This window comes from Schistocerca serialis, chromosome 7, assembly GCF_023864345.2.
Source record: "Schistocerca serialis cubense isolate TAMUIC-IGC-003099 chromosome 7, iqSchSeri2.2, whole genome shotgun sequence".
NCBI classification, from domain to species: domain Eukaryota; kingdom Metazoa; phylum Arthropoda; class Insecta; order Orthoptera; family Acrididae; genus Schistocerca; species Schistocerca serialis.
Genome location: NC_064644.1, coordinates 269,568,699 through 269,585,917, shown reverse-complemented (window position 1 = coordinate 269,585,917; position 17,219 = coordinate 269,568,699). Strand labels below are relative to the sequence as shown.

The window sequence follows — 17,219 nt, the reverse complement described above, 5'->3', positions numbered from 1 at the left end:
CACAGAGCCATTCTGGCACGGAAATCCTTAAATAGGTTTTACAAGGCACGTAAAATTTGAAATATTATCCACAGTGTTTCCTTTACTGTGGACTTGATTAGGTAGAAAAATATGGAGAGGGGGACATCAAAGAACAGCTAGCAAACATAATGTGAACACAATGACACCTGAAGAGCATTTATTATATTTTTAGGTGTGAATAGATACTTAAAAAGTGACATGATCAACATAAGGATGAAGTAACACCTTATTTTAAACTTAAGCAGGTAAATCATTCCTCTACAAATAAATCAACATGTACGCTGGTATAGAATCTAGGCTTTAAATTAAAATTGGTATATGTACAACAAAAAGTCTAACAAGTCCTAAAGCAAGTTGGAAATTTTACATACAGTACACAGTATAGCACCTATGTTGTAAAATAATTGGGAAGTAAATTTGTTCGTAACCGCAGACTTCATAACTTAGAAACCATGGCTGGGAGGGTAGAGCCGAGAGATACAGAGAGGGGAGGGGGAAGGGGCAACGGAGGGGGGAGGAGGGGTAAAAGTGAACAGGAGTGAGAACAAAAATGAGGAGAATCTTGGAGAGAAGAAGGGAGGAGTGTGTGAAGAGCAGCAACCAAGATTTTGAGCTAGAGCGAAATGAAAGCAAAGGGATATGCCAACCTGCATTCAGAACTTTGGTCAGAGAGCGCAGCGGCCGTAGCATCTTTCATCTTTACAACTGATGCACCCTACTGTACACACAAAATTAGCTAAAAACACACAACAGATTACTGGAGTGAGACTGGTTGATATTCTTGTCACTGATAGTTTCTTAAAAGGTCAAAGAAAGCTATTAGTAATTTCGTAACTTATGATGAATGTTGCTTGGCAGAGACGGGGTTGTCAAACCTGTCTTGCTTGCTTTTCAAATCACCCAATTCGTCAGTAGTCAATCAGTGTGCTTGGCTCACCTGATGAGTTCAGTTCTGCTCATATGTGGAGCAAAGTTTTATTAACTGACAATGTGGGTACCACTCATTTGTGTCATATTTTGTCATGCGTAACAACAAGGCTCAACCTTATTTACATCTATCGGCCCTCTCTCTCCAATAAAGGTTGCCCACCAACAATCACTGAGACAGCGCCCTGTCAAATTGTTTTCAAGGCAGTTGGCTTTCAGATCCAGCATTCAAGGACTGGTCGATGAAAGTACCCATGCACCTTTATAGTGCTAAATGTGAATATGTCCAGGGACCCCTATAACATCAGTACTACAGGAAGATCGGCTCTTACAGGTCACATGACAAAATCCAAGAAGCACATTGCAAAAGCAGCTGCCATCAGAAGCACAGCAAGTTTGTATGTCAACACACGACTGGCAGTGAAGACTTCAACCCAGCAGGCAGGTTCTACTTCCACTACCACATCTACAGATTCAGCTGGACCAACAACAGTGACGCTGACTGCTCGAATTGTTTGCCTCTGCAGAAGAACCTCACTGCAACATCAAAACCCAGGGATAAACTGAGAGGATTTGATCAGATGACAATAAAGGATGAAGTGACAAAGGCAGAAATATTGTGGTATTTGTAGTGCATCGTTTCACACAAGTCACCGCCTAGTTCAGCAAGCGAAATATTACTTTTCCCCATTATGTTCCCCAATAGTGAAGTGGCCAAGAGCATGTGTTTACAAAAGGACAAAATTGGTTATACCATGCAATACGGACTAGCTCCCTTTTTTGAGTCAAGTTAAAGCTGACCTCATAAATGTATCATGGGTTGTTTCTTTTGATGAATACTTCAACAGGGTGTGCAAAAGAATACAGATGAACATTTTAGTGCAGTAAAAAAAAAATCTAGTATGCACTCTTTACTACGCATTGGCTTTTCCCAGCAGTTCGACAGCACCTAAACGACTCGAGTCCGTCAAGAAAAAAATACCCAGTGAAGCAATGAAAAAAACTTTTTTACAAGTATTGATGGGCAGCCCTAGCTTCAAACGTTCTTAAGGGAACTTAAAATTTTTTGAAAGAAAACGAAGGGACAGACAGTTTTATTGAAAACTGGGACTTGTGGGCTTCATGTTGTTCATGCACCTTCAAGTCTGCAATACAGGAGAGACAATGGATGATAATTCACATTTTACATGCCTTTTACAACCTTTTTAAGGATGTCCCTGCCAGAAGAGCTCTGTATATTTCTACAACAGAATCGGATCTGTTTCCCTTAAAGTTATGCGCAATTCAATTTCTGGAGAATATGGAAGTTGCTGAGCAAGCTCTAGTAATGCTTCCATTTCTTCAAATATTTGTTCCGAAACTGGAAGACAAAAACAAACCAAAATGTGCTAGCTACAAGGTAATGAAAGATCACTTCAAGGACAAGCTACTCAGTCCAAAAACTGCCTTTTCCAAGACTCTTGCTGGAGACTTGACACCTTTTCTACAGGATTTCCAACTGATTGACCACTAGCATCATTCTTCCATTCTTATTTGACAGAGATAATGGAGACAATGATGACATGAATTGTCCAGCCGACGAAGATCTAGCCGTCAGTTAATTTGGACAAAGAACCCAATCTTTTGGGTGTGAACCACTTTAAGACTGGGTTCACTGTACAAATGAGTTTAGGAAGTACAAGTCCCTCACAGCCCTTAAAATCACTACATTCTGGAACAAATGCAGAAGAGGAATTATCTAACTCTTGTCAAAGTTTATGGACAAATCACTCCTATGTTTAGGTTGACAAAATTCACCATTTAACTGAAAATACAATGATAAAAGCACAAAATTCACCATTAAACTGAAAATAAGATGATAAAAGCACATGTTCATCTTATTTTCAGTTCAATGGTGAATTTTATGAGCAGATTGATGGTGTTGCCATGGGAAGCCCTCTCTCCCCTCTGGTAGCTAATTTATGCATGGAAGACTTCGAGGACAAGGCACTGGACTCAACAAGTTTTAAACCAACAGTCTTCTGGAGGTACATGGACGACACATTTGTGGTATGGCTGCATGGAATGGATGAGTTACACCGATTTCTTGAGCATCTGAATTCCATCTACGCTAGCATCAAATTTACTATGGAAATAGAGAAAGACGGCTGCCTCCTCCTTTTGGATGTTGTTGTTCACCGTGAAGTTGATGGCACTTCAGAACATGCCTTATATCAGAAACCAACACACACAAATCTATATCTTCATGCCAGTAGCTGCCATCACCCTTCACAGACCATAGGTGTCAAGACCTTAGTGCATAGAGCGCACTGCATGTACGATAAATTTGCAAGAAGAGTTCACATACCCAAGAGCATTTTTTAATCGAATGGATTTTCTCCACAGCAAATTCGTAGAGCATTCAATACAAATCTAGAATGCAAATATGTGATGGGGAAGAAGACAGTAATTCCTTCAGATCTAGTGCATTTTTGCCCTATGTAGGTGCTCTTTCCTCAAAGATAGGCTGTATTCTACAGAAACACTGTGTTAAGTGATCCTCCGGCTCCCCACGAAGATTGCAGCTTTGCCCGGCTCTGTAAAGGATGATTTACAGCTTCATGAAGCGGGTGTGTATCAGATTCCTTGCGGAAATTGTGAGAAGTCATACGTAGGTCAAACAACACACACCGTTCATGAGAGATGTGTGATGCATCGAAGATACACATGCTTATTACAGCCAGACAAGTCAGCTGTGGCCGAACATTGTATTGGTACAGGGCAGGCCATGAATTACAGTGATATGAAGATTTTAACACCCACTTCTTCCTTTTGGGAATCTGTCTTCAAAGAAGCTATAGAGATTAGATTAGCTAATAATTTAATAAATAGAGATAGTGGTTTTAATTCGGACGAAGCATGGAATCCAGCTCTTGGGATAATTAAACTGTGGAGAAGTCGTCATGGTGTCACTGCCGCCTATCATACATTGATAAGCGAATCTAATGTCTGTAAGCCTTCGCCACAGGCGGTGCATGTGTAAGCGTTTTTCTCTGCCGCCAACCAGCATCTGCGACTCGCATGCACAGTACTGCTGCAGTGGAGCATATAAGGCCACACTTGGCATCTTGTCGTCAGTCTTGTGACTCACTCTGAGGATGGCCGGGCGATATGCGGCCGAAATATCAGTGGAGGAAATTTTATTTACGCGGCTGCAAGCCCAAAATTTAATGGACCATACTTGTCCTAATTGAAAGCAAATTTCAGAGTGGTGAATAGAGTTGTTGCACTTGACACTTGTTTTCACTTTATGTGAACCACCTATCGCTCTAAAACTGGACAAATTTCGTATGAGAGCAAGGTACGAATGTGCTGCTACCTGTCACTTGACTGGTGCTGGCTTCTGTTGTCTATTTATAGAATTACTTAGAAAGAAGCAGTAGCAAACATTAGGAGAAGACGAGACAATTCATTGGCAAAACAAGGAGAAAAGAAGCAAACCGGTATTGCTCTTATTGCAACACATTTCTCTGCACACCAGAACACTTCGCTTTTTTTGTAAAGATAATTACACTTTTTTCCATCACCATTATATTATTTTTAATCTATGAAAGAACAAAAACAAATATAAAAACTAACCTTGAAGTTTGGTCTTTTTTAGTGAGTATTACCATTTATGACACATCAAACACAAATGTGTCAGTAAAATTTTAAACAATGGCGTAAGTGGCTAGTCTTCTGGGCCCGAAAATTTTTATATAGCTGATCCTTCAATGAGAGTCAAATGCTCCACGATTTAAGAAATTCATTGCACATTCTCAAATATACTGTAATTCATCTTGCATGGAATTTTACTTTGAAATGAACACTTCTCAGGCCACCATTTGCAATATTTTCCCATGATCTGTTAGAAATGTAAACAACTGTGATGTAATGCTCATCAAATGTACATTTGTTGTTACGAAATACTGCATAGTCTTTGTCATAAAGCCTTTGCCTCATTTTCATCTCAAGAGACTTGTGTGTGCACTGTGTTTTGTTGTTGTAAATGGCCCACTTTCCTTGCAACTGAAGTTTTATTTTGGTGTTACTCTCTCATTTACATTTCATTACTGCATTATTATCCAGCAGTAGTGGGCTAAGGTAAAATTCTTTGTTAGGGTATCAGTTCTTAAAAGTCAAACTTACACAAATTTAACTGAAAACTAATACAATGAGAAATTCACGGAATTCTAAAAATTCCCAAGTTTTCCCAGATGAAAAACTCCCGAGTTTTTCCCATATCTCCCAGTTGTCCCAGGAGAGATACTCCATTATATCGTAAAAAGAGCGTCTTTCAGAAATTATGGAAATTCTTTACAGTTGATTTTGTTAGGTCTATCTCACATTGAAAAAAATTTTATGACTGTTCGACAAGCTGGACGAAAGCATTCCCTTGTGAGATACAGGGGTGGCATAAATATGAACACTTTCACAGAATACTTACAAAAAAGGGCTGTGGATGTTTCATGTCAAAATTTATTAACAAATTACTTAAAAATAATAGAAACTTGATAAACATTCATTACATGTTGGAGCATGTGTGATTTGTGTTCCTCACTATGATTATGAACACTTACTGTTCCCGACAGTTATTTACCTGGAATTCTGGTGGGTCATAGTAATATCTCCAATGGCGAAGATATTCTGATTTCTTGTACTTGCTTCCTGGACCCAAATTGCCACACAAAACATCAAATGGTCCTACCAAAGTCAGTCCAACTGGACATAATGCCTCTGTTGGAAAAAAAAAAAGGTATATGAGAGACATGCAAATGGGAGCTGGTGATTTTGAGTCGTAAAGCAGCTCTTTACTTTATTAAGCTTTTTAACCTCTACACAGAATGAAGCAATACCAAGTTAAGACATCTAGAATCATGCTAACGCTGTCTAATTATTTTGTATAGCCAATCTCTTCTTGTACAATTTGAAACCTGCATTACAGGAATCAACAAAACTGCTACTGCTAACATTTTTATGCAAAATGCATCCTGCAATATCATCCTATAAATCCTTCAGCCAGTGTTGGTCGACCACTGAATATATTATCGCAGTAGTAACATTATTATTATTATTATTATTATTATTATTATTATCATTATTAGTTTATATTATCATTATTAAGCAATGGAAAATCCGGGGTGGAATGACGACAACATTACGAAAAGATTGGGTTGCTACTCACCTTACAGAGGAGATGATGAGTTTCAGGCAGGCACAGCAAAAGTATCAACAATGCAAGAAAAGACAGATTACTACTCAACACAAGGATGACACACTGAGTTGCAGACAGACATAATGAAAATACACTTTCACATTAACTTTTGACCAAAGCCATCTTCGTAAAAGGAAACATAAACATATTCATTCATGAGGCGTGCTTGCTTGTGTGAACGAATGTGTGTATATTTTCTTTTGAGAAGAAGGCTTCAGGCAAAACATAATGCATAAGCATCTTTACATTGTGCCTGTCTGCACCTCAATGTGTCATCTTTACTGTGAGTAGAAATTTATCTTTTCCTTGTATTGTTGATATTCCAACCTGAAGTTTCCATTGTTTGATCAGTTTCTTTACTTAGAGAAAACTTAGAGGACTGGTTTAGGCCCCTCCCCCAAAAAGAAGAGAAACAGAAGATGGGAATAAGAGTAATGGGTGTGTTAGTGGGATAGAAGGTTGTGTAGTCCTGGAGTGGGAGCAGGGAAGCAGATAGGTGGGTGAAGGACATGGACTAGCGAAGGGTGAGGTCAGAGGGGTTATGGAAACATAGGATATATTTCAGGGAGAGTTCTCACCTGTACAATTCAGGAAAGGTGGTTTTGATGAGAAGAATCCAGATGGTGCAGGCTGTGAAGCATATTGTGTTGGGCAGCATGTTCAGCAACTGGGTGGTTCAGCTCTCTCTTTGCCATAACTCGTCGGTGGCCCCTCATAGGGACAGAGAGCTTGGTGATTGTCATGCCAACATACCAACAAGCACAGTAGTTGCAGCTTAGTTCGTAGATCACGTGACTGCTTTCACAGTAGTGCTGCCATTGATAGGGTAGGTAAGGTTCATTCAGAGAGAAAGCTTGTTATTTGTCATGCCAACTTGGGTAAGAAGTACAGTAGTTGCAGCTTACCTCATAGGTCACATGACTGCTTTCACAACAATAGCCCTGCCATTGATGGGGTAGGTGCTGCCTGTGATCAGACAACCACCACCACCACCACCACCACCACCACCACCACCACCTACTCTAGCCTGGGGTTGGATCCAGTGATGTCATCAGTAAACAGTGGTCAGAACAAAAATGCACTGCTATTTCGCTCCACTAAACAAGTGGAATGTGTATCTGTACCTGCCAAGAGGGCCACAGGTGGTGATTTAGGGTGGGGAAAGCTGCTTGATTGGCTGCAATCCCACACAGACAAAGTCGTGGGTATAAGCTAGTTATTTCACACACACACAAGCAAACACTGCACGTGACTGCCGTGCTTTCAAGAAATGTGAAATATTCCCAGTACTTAAATGATGATGTCTTTGTTTTAAAAAATAGGGAAACTTACTTTCTGAATGTGCCTTGTAACTGATGAAACAAAAACCTAATCTCACACAAATTACTGGGATTCTACCATCAATGAAGTTGTAGAGGTCAGCATTTGCTGCAAAATGTTTCACTGAGATAGCACCTCTAATCTTAGTTATGGTCTTGACATTGATTGAGAAGAGAGAAATGCAGAGTGATCACAAGCAATGATACAAACTCTGGCAGCAGGACAACATCAAGATGTTCCTGATGAAGACGACGAGGTTTTTTTGCGCAAACCAGTGACAGGAGGGTAATATTGTGGCGTGTGTAACGAGGTGTGGTTCTGACCAAAGTGTGGAAGTTCACAGCCCGTCACTAGAGGCCACATGTGCACGTCACGTGACTATACAGAGCTAGCAGAAGCATGCACCGATTGTCCAACACTGCCAGTCACATTGCAAACAGTGACATGGAGGCGTCAACAGAAGAGCAAGGAGGTGTTGTTTGTTTTCTGACAGTGGAAGGAGTAGGAGAAAAGGCACATCATCAACGAATGTCACAAGTGTACGGCAAACACTGCATGTCCCTTGCAAGGTTCAAGGCGTGGCACAAGCACTTCAGGTAAGGGCGGGTGTCGTTAGCCGATGATTCATGGTCTGGAGCACCACACTGCATTACTGATGACATTGTCCAGCTGGTGGATGTACTTATTACCCAGGACCACCAAGTTACAGTGAACGCCACAGCCGACATGATTGGATTGAGCATTGGAAGTGTTCACACCATCATGAAGAAATGAATGCACATGTGCAAAGTGTGTGCCCAATGGGTGCCCCCACAGTCTTCGACCACACCAGGAAGCACGTCGAATGGTCCACTGTCTTGCTCATCTGCAGCACTCTGCTTGGGAAGGGAATGCGTTCCTTGTATAAGTGGTGCCTGGAGGTGAGTCATGGTGTCATCACTTTGAACCAGAATCAAAACGACAAGTCTCCAGTGGAAGCATCCAGGGTCACCATCACCAAAAGAAGCCAAGGGCATCCACATGAGGGCAGGAAAGGTTATACTGACGTTCTTCTTTGACCAAGCTGGCCCATTCTGACTCACTTTCTGCAGCACGGGACAACAGTGAATGCCCAGCATTACTCGCAAACCTTGACCACCCTACGCCATGCGATCAAATCAAAACGACCAGGCAATCTAACCCATGGGTCATTCTGTTCCACAACAATATAAAGCTTCATACCACCAACACAGTCAAGGCACTCCTGCAGAAATTCAAATGGGAGGTTCTCAGCCACACTCCATACAGTCCGGACCTCTTCCCTGTGATTAAGCCCCTTTTGGTCCCCTTAAAAAGGCTCTGAGGGGCAAACGATTCACCTCGGACGACGATGTCCAGCTGTATGTGTGAAACTGGTTAACATCGCAGTCCCAGAAATTTTATGAGACAGCCATTCACCACTTGTATTGCAGTGGGACAAATGTCTCAACAGCCAGGGTCAATACTTCCAACATACAGGTACTGGTTTCTATAATTATGCCTCTGGCTTGTTTCTTTTTGGGTGCCCTTACACATACGACCAGCTGCGGACACCAGAGGGGGTGGGGGCCTGCAGAGCAGCCTGTTGCTGTGATTGCAGGTTTGAAGTACAGGACCTATGGCGATGGTTGATGCTATTGTGGCACTAATGATGGGAAGACCATCAACTGCATACATACATACATACATACATACATGCACACATACATACCCACATACATGAAAAACACTATGCTCAGAAAAATGCATCGTACAGAAAAAAAGCACTGGCATCGAAAAAGCACTGGTACGGTACTGTGGGAAGGGGTGGGGGTGTACATATCTCACAAGGCACAGGCATTACGAGTCATGAAAAACACCAATGACAATGCCAATGCCCATTTCATTGCCAGACAATGACTGCCGCTATAGCATGTGGTGGGCAGGACCAGTCAGCAGGGGCAGAAGTGATGAGAGGCGGGTTGGTGCAGCATACCCCTCTCATGAGAGGCTGTAGAACAGGACAGGGGACAGCGTCTCCATAGCGACGTCCTCACTGAGTTCAACAACGGCGCTGGAGAAGTCAACAGGGGCATCTGAGATGACAACAACACAGGACCCAGCAATGTAGCTGGTGGCGGCAGCGGCAGCAGCAGCAGCAGCAGCAGCAGCAGCAGCAGTGGGGACTGCATTAGTGATGGTAGTTGACGATTGGGGACAGAGATAGGAACCCCAGACAGCTATCTGTCAGGCAGCGATTCCCTCTGCAGCACGAACCAGATCATCTGTGACATACAAAAAGGCGTCGGAGGAGGTGGAGGCGTGGGAGGCGATGGGCTCTCCAGGACAGGCCCCACCACACGCAGCCAAAGCTGGTCGAAGTGACAGGACATCTGCCCGTTAGAAGTTTGGATGATGCACGGGCACCGGCCTCTGTGATGCTCTATGATGGCAGAAACCCAGTTCGTCCGATAGCTGAAACCATGAGCCCAAACAGGCGCACCCAACCAAGACCGTCACATAGCTGATAACGTCGGATGCAGCAGCTGGAGGGCAGTCCGAGGTTGGTGTCCATGTAGCACCTCCACCGGGCTCTTATAACCCACCGGAGTGAAACAGTAATAATTCAAAATACGGTCTAAAGCAGCTTCGCGGGACCTGCCAGATACATAGTTCCGCATCTGAGCTTTAAACGTCCGAACCATGCATTCGGCCTCACCATTAGATTGAGGATGAACCAGGGGAGCTGCGAGATGGCGACACCACTAGCCTGACAAAAAGATACATACCCTCGAAAAACAAACGAGGGGGGGGGGGGGGGGGGAGGCACTGTTATCGGTACCCATGGTACATGGAGGATCCTCAATTGCAAAAATATTAGACAAGGCTGCAATAGTGGCCGTCATGGACGTGGGCGGACAATGCATCATATAGGGAAACTTGGAGTAGGCGTCCACTGCAGTGGGTCAATACTGATTTAGGAAGGGCCCAGCAAAATCAACATGTAGACATTCCTGTGGGTGCTGTGGCATCTGCCGGGAAGCGGGGCGGGGGGGGGCGGGGGGGGGGGGGGGGGGGGGGCGGCATCTGTAGCCAATACGAGATCATGACCCGGCTGAAAAGTGGCCAGTCTCGAGACAGACTGAACCTTAGATTTAAGGATAGCAAATGCTATGGAGCAGAAAAAGGCACATTTTGATGCAAAAGCGTGTGCAGTGGTTGAGCAACAGTGGATGCGTCCAGTAAAACTTATGACAGTAAGCAACTTTACCTAGAAACACCTGCAGTTCTGTAATGTAGGTTGTCCAAGGCAAAGCCACAACTGTATCAACATGGTGAGGCAACAGCCTGACCCCTGTGCAAGAAATCTCAAATCTAGGAACTCAATTGATGGCTGAAAAAAGGGAGGTTTGGCAAGATTGCACTTGAGACCATAGACTGCAAAACGGAAAACAATGATTGGAGATTGCTAAGGTGATCTTCAGTGGAAGAACATGAAAAAATGATATCATCGAGCTAACTGAAGCAGTCGTGTACAGAGGCTGTCAACTGTTCTAAATAAAACATTGAAAAATTGCTGGTGCACTAGCGATGCCAAAGGCAAGTGTTGATATATGTATACACCGAAAGGTGTACTGACAATGAGAAGGTGCACAGTGGCTTCATCCAAGGGGAGCTGGAGGTACGCTTCCAACAAATCAGTCTTGGAAAAGTAGAGGCCACCTGACAATTTTGCGAGCAACTCACCAGGGCAGGGCAAAGGGTATGTATCTATCATTAACTATGCAGTAATCACGACACTGAGGTCGCCACAGAGACGACGTTTACCCATCAGCTTCTTAACGACAACCAGTAGTGTGGCCCACTCGCTGGAAGAAATAGGCCAAATGACATCGAGAGACATCAAACTGTTTAATTTGGCCTTGACAGAGTTGCACAATGTGACAGACACCTGTTGCACCTGAAAAAAATGAGGGCGGGCAGACTCTTTTATGGTAATGTGGGCCTGAAAACTTATCACAACCAGCCCAGGGGAAAACCGAGATGAAAACTTAGAGCACAGGGACTCCAACTGCTGAGTCAGAACTTGATCTAACCCAACATGTCTGCAGAATGGGAATGATCCACAACAAGGAATGTGAGAGGACAAACAACAGATTTGTAAGATACAGGAGCAGAGAACTCACATAGAATTGGAATCTGCTGTTTACTGTAGCTAATCAACTTCCGTGAAACCTTTGTGAGGGGAAGGGAGCCCAAGTCCATGCATGTTTGTTCGTTTAGTAAAGTCACTGCAGCTCCTGTGACCACTTGCATTTTTAGCAGCTTATTAAATACACGCAAGACAATAAACAATTTGCTCAGGAAAACAATCATTGTAGAGATACAGTTTATGTCCATTGGTACTACTGTATTCACCACACTGGAAGAGAAGTTACACAATGGCGCTATGTGGCCTTCCTTTCAACATTTGTTGCAAACCATCCAATTTTTAGGGCTTGCAGCACACTCATGTTGAGCAAAGCAGTACAAGAAGGACGGAAGGGGGGTATGCAGCTGCTGCTGTCACGTGGCCTGTTGCTACTGTGACCATAACAGACACTGCTCCATGTGACACTCAGTTGGAGCTTGTACTGCTGCAACGGCTTCCCCTTCATCTTTCTGTGGACTTCCCTGTCCAGGGCCAGACGAACAACAACATCACGCACCATGTGATCAGCGTAGGATTTGTGTTTGGCACTAGTGACAAATTTAGACGACTTTTCAACCCGTGTAATTCTGCAGCCCACGTTTTGGCCATTTCTGACAATGGTAATATTCTACATGCATTGTAACGACATGTGTTCTGTCAGAGCAATACGTGGAGAGAAACTTCTACATTTCATGAAATGACACTCTGGGAGGTTCTTGCAAAGGCAGAAGTTGGCACAGCAACTGAAACATGTGCGGGGAAAGCCATGAAAGAAAGAAAGCCCCACACAGGTATGAATTGCCCATGCAAAATATCTGGAAATGTTGGCATAACCGTGTCTCACACGAGTCTCAGTCTTCAGCCAATTCATCATATGCAGGAAAGGGCAATGGTTACACTGATCAGAGAGTAGTGTGACGTGAATACGCAGATGCCTCTTGACTGAGAGCCGTGGTGAGAACCTGCTGTTGCTCTGCGAAAGCTTGCTGCTGGGCACTGAGATGTTGGAGTATTTCTTTCATCAAGATGTTTGTCAGGTGACGAAGCACTGACACCAACGCGTGGGGAAAACGTAACCCTCACTTGTCATCAAGTTTGCTATAGCAAGAACAAACATGATTTATGGAACATAGTACTTTATAGAGCAACACGCAAGATACAGGTTGTGCATAGCACTGAACACGTTGACTGGGCAACAGTAACACAGTGTAAAGTATAGGCTGAACACTCATTTGTGATTGTTTAAATAATGCTGTTTCTTTGACGACTCATCACAGCACTATATGGAAGTGCGCTCTCTGAAATCACGAGTACTATGAGTGAAGATACATCAATTAGAAATAAATCAGGTGTTCCCGAGTAAGAAGACATTAATTTGTTGTTTTCCCCTCTCAGTCAACTGTTTAATGTATGGTATTACAGCTAAAATTATCATGATGAAAAGTTATGCAGCATTTTTGGTTGTTTTCTTATTTCATCAATTGCTTGTGGCAAAAAAATAGATACATAACATTCTGCGTTAACTGTTATTCGACTCTCTAAAACAGTGGCCACGACATGTTCACTGTAATCTCGTACACAAGCGATCAATTTCTTGGAAGTGTTCCACATAACAATTGCGTTTGTTGATTTTGGTTAACCTCAGAACAAACAGATGGTTATGCTTTATTTCAAGCTGTACAAGTATGTCTCCTGTTATGATGATGTAAATGGATTTTGTGTTCACCCAGTTGAATTTCATGAACATTTCTTCACACTGACAGACACATAACTGTTTCTGAGCTTTGGTCAAATTGAGGTATATCCATTGGGATAAGATGTTTTTCACATCTGAATATTAATGCAAATTTCATGTACTGCAGTCTTTCTCTATTACACTGATAGTCACATGCTGATCCTCTTAAAATTATGTTGTACACAACATTGATGGTTTTGTTTTGATCAACAGCATATAGTCTGCTCCTATCCTGCACACGAATATTTGAATATTTAGTGGCACTTTATGCTTTGTTTTATTAATAAAAACATGCTAAGATGCTTACATTTCTTTAGATATAATGTGAAACAGTTGACAACAAAACAAATCGCCATGTATTGGAACTTACGTAAGTGAATACAACTATTCCACACCACATATAAAAAAAATGTAAGCACTTTAACACGTTTTTATTAATGAAACAACTTATAAAGTGGCACTACACATTCAAATATCCTTGTGCAGTGTAGGAGCAGACAACATGCTGCTAATTAAAACATCTCTGTAAGATGGGCTTGGTAGCCCGAAACTAGTTATGGCACTAAAATAAAACATTTTACAAAGTAAATATGGCTGGTTGCGTCATCACCAACTATTGGTGACCGATGCAGAGTTCACAAGAAGCAACTTGGTTACAACGATAACAATTTTGATCAGCCTTTCGAAATTTATCTTCAACAGACGTAAAACCATGTTGTAATCCTGGAAACCAATTGTAAACAGGCTTTCCTGAACAGGCTTAAAGCTTTTCTTATTCATCTATGCCTCTACAAAAGATAATATAAAATCATCCAACAAAACAAAAAAAACCTTCATGAGATTTTTTTTCACAATGCTGTTCCTTTAAATACTAAATGTAGACAAAAGTAAACCAACTACTTGCCAATTTCAGAGTTCCACAGTAACAGCACATCTCAAGAGAGCCATCTAGTGTTCATTTTTAAACACTTAAAACTCTGTCCTCATTTCTATTATTGGAACATAGCGGCACCATCTACAATTTACTTATGGCATTGAATTAAATGCCTATAGTGCAGACAAACCGCAGCAATAATTCAGTTAACTCAATGACGCAAGTTTGAAAGTAGGCTTACCATACTGACGATTCCTTTTTGCCTTAGGATGTGTCCTATCAACAAATGCCATCTTTTAGCCAGATTTTGTAACAAATTTCTTGTCTCTACTATTTGTTTCAGTACATCGTCAACAATTACTTCATCTAATCATCTAATCTTCTGCATTCTTCTGTAGCAACAGATTTCAGAAGCTTTTATTCTCTTTTTGTCTGAATTGTTTAATGTCCACATTTCATTTCCATGCCAGGCTACACGCTAGATAAATATCTATCCATTCTGAAACTTCCTGGCAGATCAAAACTGTGTGCCGGATCGAGACTCGAACTCGAGTTCCAGTCTCGGTCCGGCACACAGTTTTAATCTCCCAAGAACTTTCATATCAATGCACACTCCGCTGCAGAGTGGAAATCTCATTCATCTATCCATTCTATTCTAATGCTCTTCCAAGTCCTCTGACATCTCAAAGAGGATTATTGTAAGAACAAAATCTTATATTATCAAACTAATGAAAAACAGACTTTTGTATCTGCTTGGCTCAGCACAACAGCGCCATTAAACTGTCCTGTTGGCACAAATGTCCTGTTGGCACAAATGTTGTCTCCACTATGAAAACAAGGGAACTGGACTCCTGAGGAGGAAAACAAACTCAATGTGCAATTTAGTCTAAGGGGGAGCAGAGTGTCCAAACACAAGATAGAGATGGGCACAGTGAAAAGCACAAAATGTGACCAGCACAAATGACTACACAACTAGCAAAAGCACCAAGAGAATAGCACAATACGAAGGTCAGGTCCGATCTGAACAAAGTCAACATAAGAACTGATGGGTCCAGCCTACTGCTGCCGACAAGTGGACGCATGGGTCAGTGATTCTGCACCATACAACACACTGTATGCACCATCTGTGACTGCTTGCACGCCACCTGCGACAGCCTGCCGCAAGACCCATACCAGCTCATCTATGTCCATATTAATGTCCGCCAGAGAGCGTACCCAACAAACAGCGCAAATTAGGTATTAAGTCATAGTTGATAAGTTTATGTATGCTAATGACGTTGAACACAACAGTTGGATGCACACCAAATTAAGAGGAAAGAATGAGTAAAATGGCCTGGAATGCTTTCAGTAAACTTGACTAGATTTTAAAAATAAAGCTGCTAGTGCAAACAAACAGAAAAGCTTACAATCTGTTGTACATGTGGCTTAAGTGATACAGAACAATACTATGAGAGGATGCCACAAAGGCACAACCACTTGCCTGATGCCTCTCAGTTCTGAGCAGCAGCCTCCAGGTGGCACTCACTATTTGGGAGCACTTACTGCTTCTGCCGCCATGTTCATCAGCAAGTCGTATTCGTCCATCAATAGTGTTTCCAGCCTCCAAAGAGAACGCTGTCAACCAGGGACAACACTGTTCCTACCTAATACTGGCAGAGGTGGAAATCCTTCGACCGACAGGCAGAAAAACAATGTGCCGCAGACATTCTGTCAGTTCCAATCCTGCAGTCAGACAGTACTGTTATGTGTCTACAGCCTTCTCATTACTCCTACTTCAATTATGCTACAGAGCACAGTTCCACAAGTTCTGTTCTGAAGACTACATTCCAACTTAGCAGTCACTATTTACATGGTAAACAGATACAAATGAGTATCTGTCTAATTATTTTCATTCATCATGACTATATTATAGACTGTCAAGTTATTTAAATTTCATTGTCTTGGGTATAGGACATCAAGGGTCATGCATCAAACTGCTACAAAAGATAAGTTTTGTAACATACTCTTAATAAATGTCATTAGTTATTTTTCATTGTGTTCGTACATTTCTGTTCTAGTGCCACCCGTAAAGCAAGTGTATAATTTTATAGTAACTAGAGTGCAGTCTGCCACTCATATTAATGAACTATAGCAGTAAACAAGATTTTTGCTACTGTGGATGTTAGGGCTGAATAATAGTAACACTCGGTCACAACATCCCAACATTTGTTGACAAGGAAAAGATTAATGATTATCTGTAATTTTTCATCAGCTGTCAAAATTCGGTGATGAGGTAAAAGTTTACAAGCTTTTAACAAAAATTTTGGCATTTCCCAACAATGGTGACAAGAAAAACTGGAAATTGATCACAAATTTCAACCAGTTTCCAACACTGACAACACGACAGTGCAGACCCACAGTATTACTGTCAACAAAGGTGATCAGCAAATGGAAACAACACTGGAGAAAAAATTCATTCGGGAACTAAGAAGAAATTTTATTATCCAAAATTTTTCTTTGAAAGCATAATTCATTACTTTGAGTTTTTTTACCAACATTCGATGGCTTATTAGCCTGTGCATATTAGATCCTAGAACTGCTAATTCATTTCCTTTCCGAGAAGACTTTTGTGAATTTTCTAAAATGTTCCGAGCATACTTTTTGGACTTGGCCTAACCAGAACTTGCTATTCTATGGCCCATGCTACATTTACTACAACTTCAGCAGCTCAGAGGTGCTTGGCCAGACTTTTAGAAGGCAGGGACAGAGATGAAAAACAACCACTGCAATTCAAGATGATCCTGTCACCACCTTTCCAGCATTCAACTGGAAGGCCTGGAACAACTACATACAACATCTGGGGCAGCACTACATAATGCATCAGGTATCAAAGAATAGGTCCTTCTTATTGGCTTATGCAGGCACCACAGTTTTCCACATT

At 41.9% G+C, this 17,219-nt stretch overlaps 1 protein-coding gene across 1 annotated transcript in view; it reads right to left on the bottom strand.

The window, feature by feature from the left end:
• The window catches only part of LOC126412051 (histone PARylation factor 1), a 127,681-nt gene that overhangs the window by 73,865 nt on the left and 36,597 nt on the right, over nucleotides 1-17,219 (bottom strand). The window contains exon 4 of the mRNA XM_050081429.1: nucleotides 5,567-5,703. Coding sequence (XP_049937386.1) covers nucleotides 5,567-5,703 — 137 coding nt within the window. The remainder of the gene's footprint in view (nucleotides 1-5,566; nucleotides 5,704-17,219) is intronic.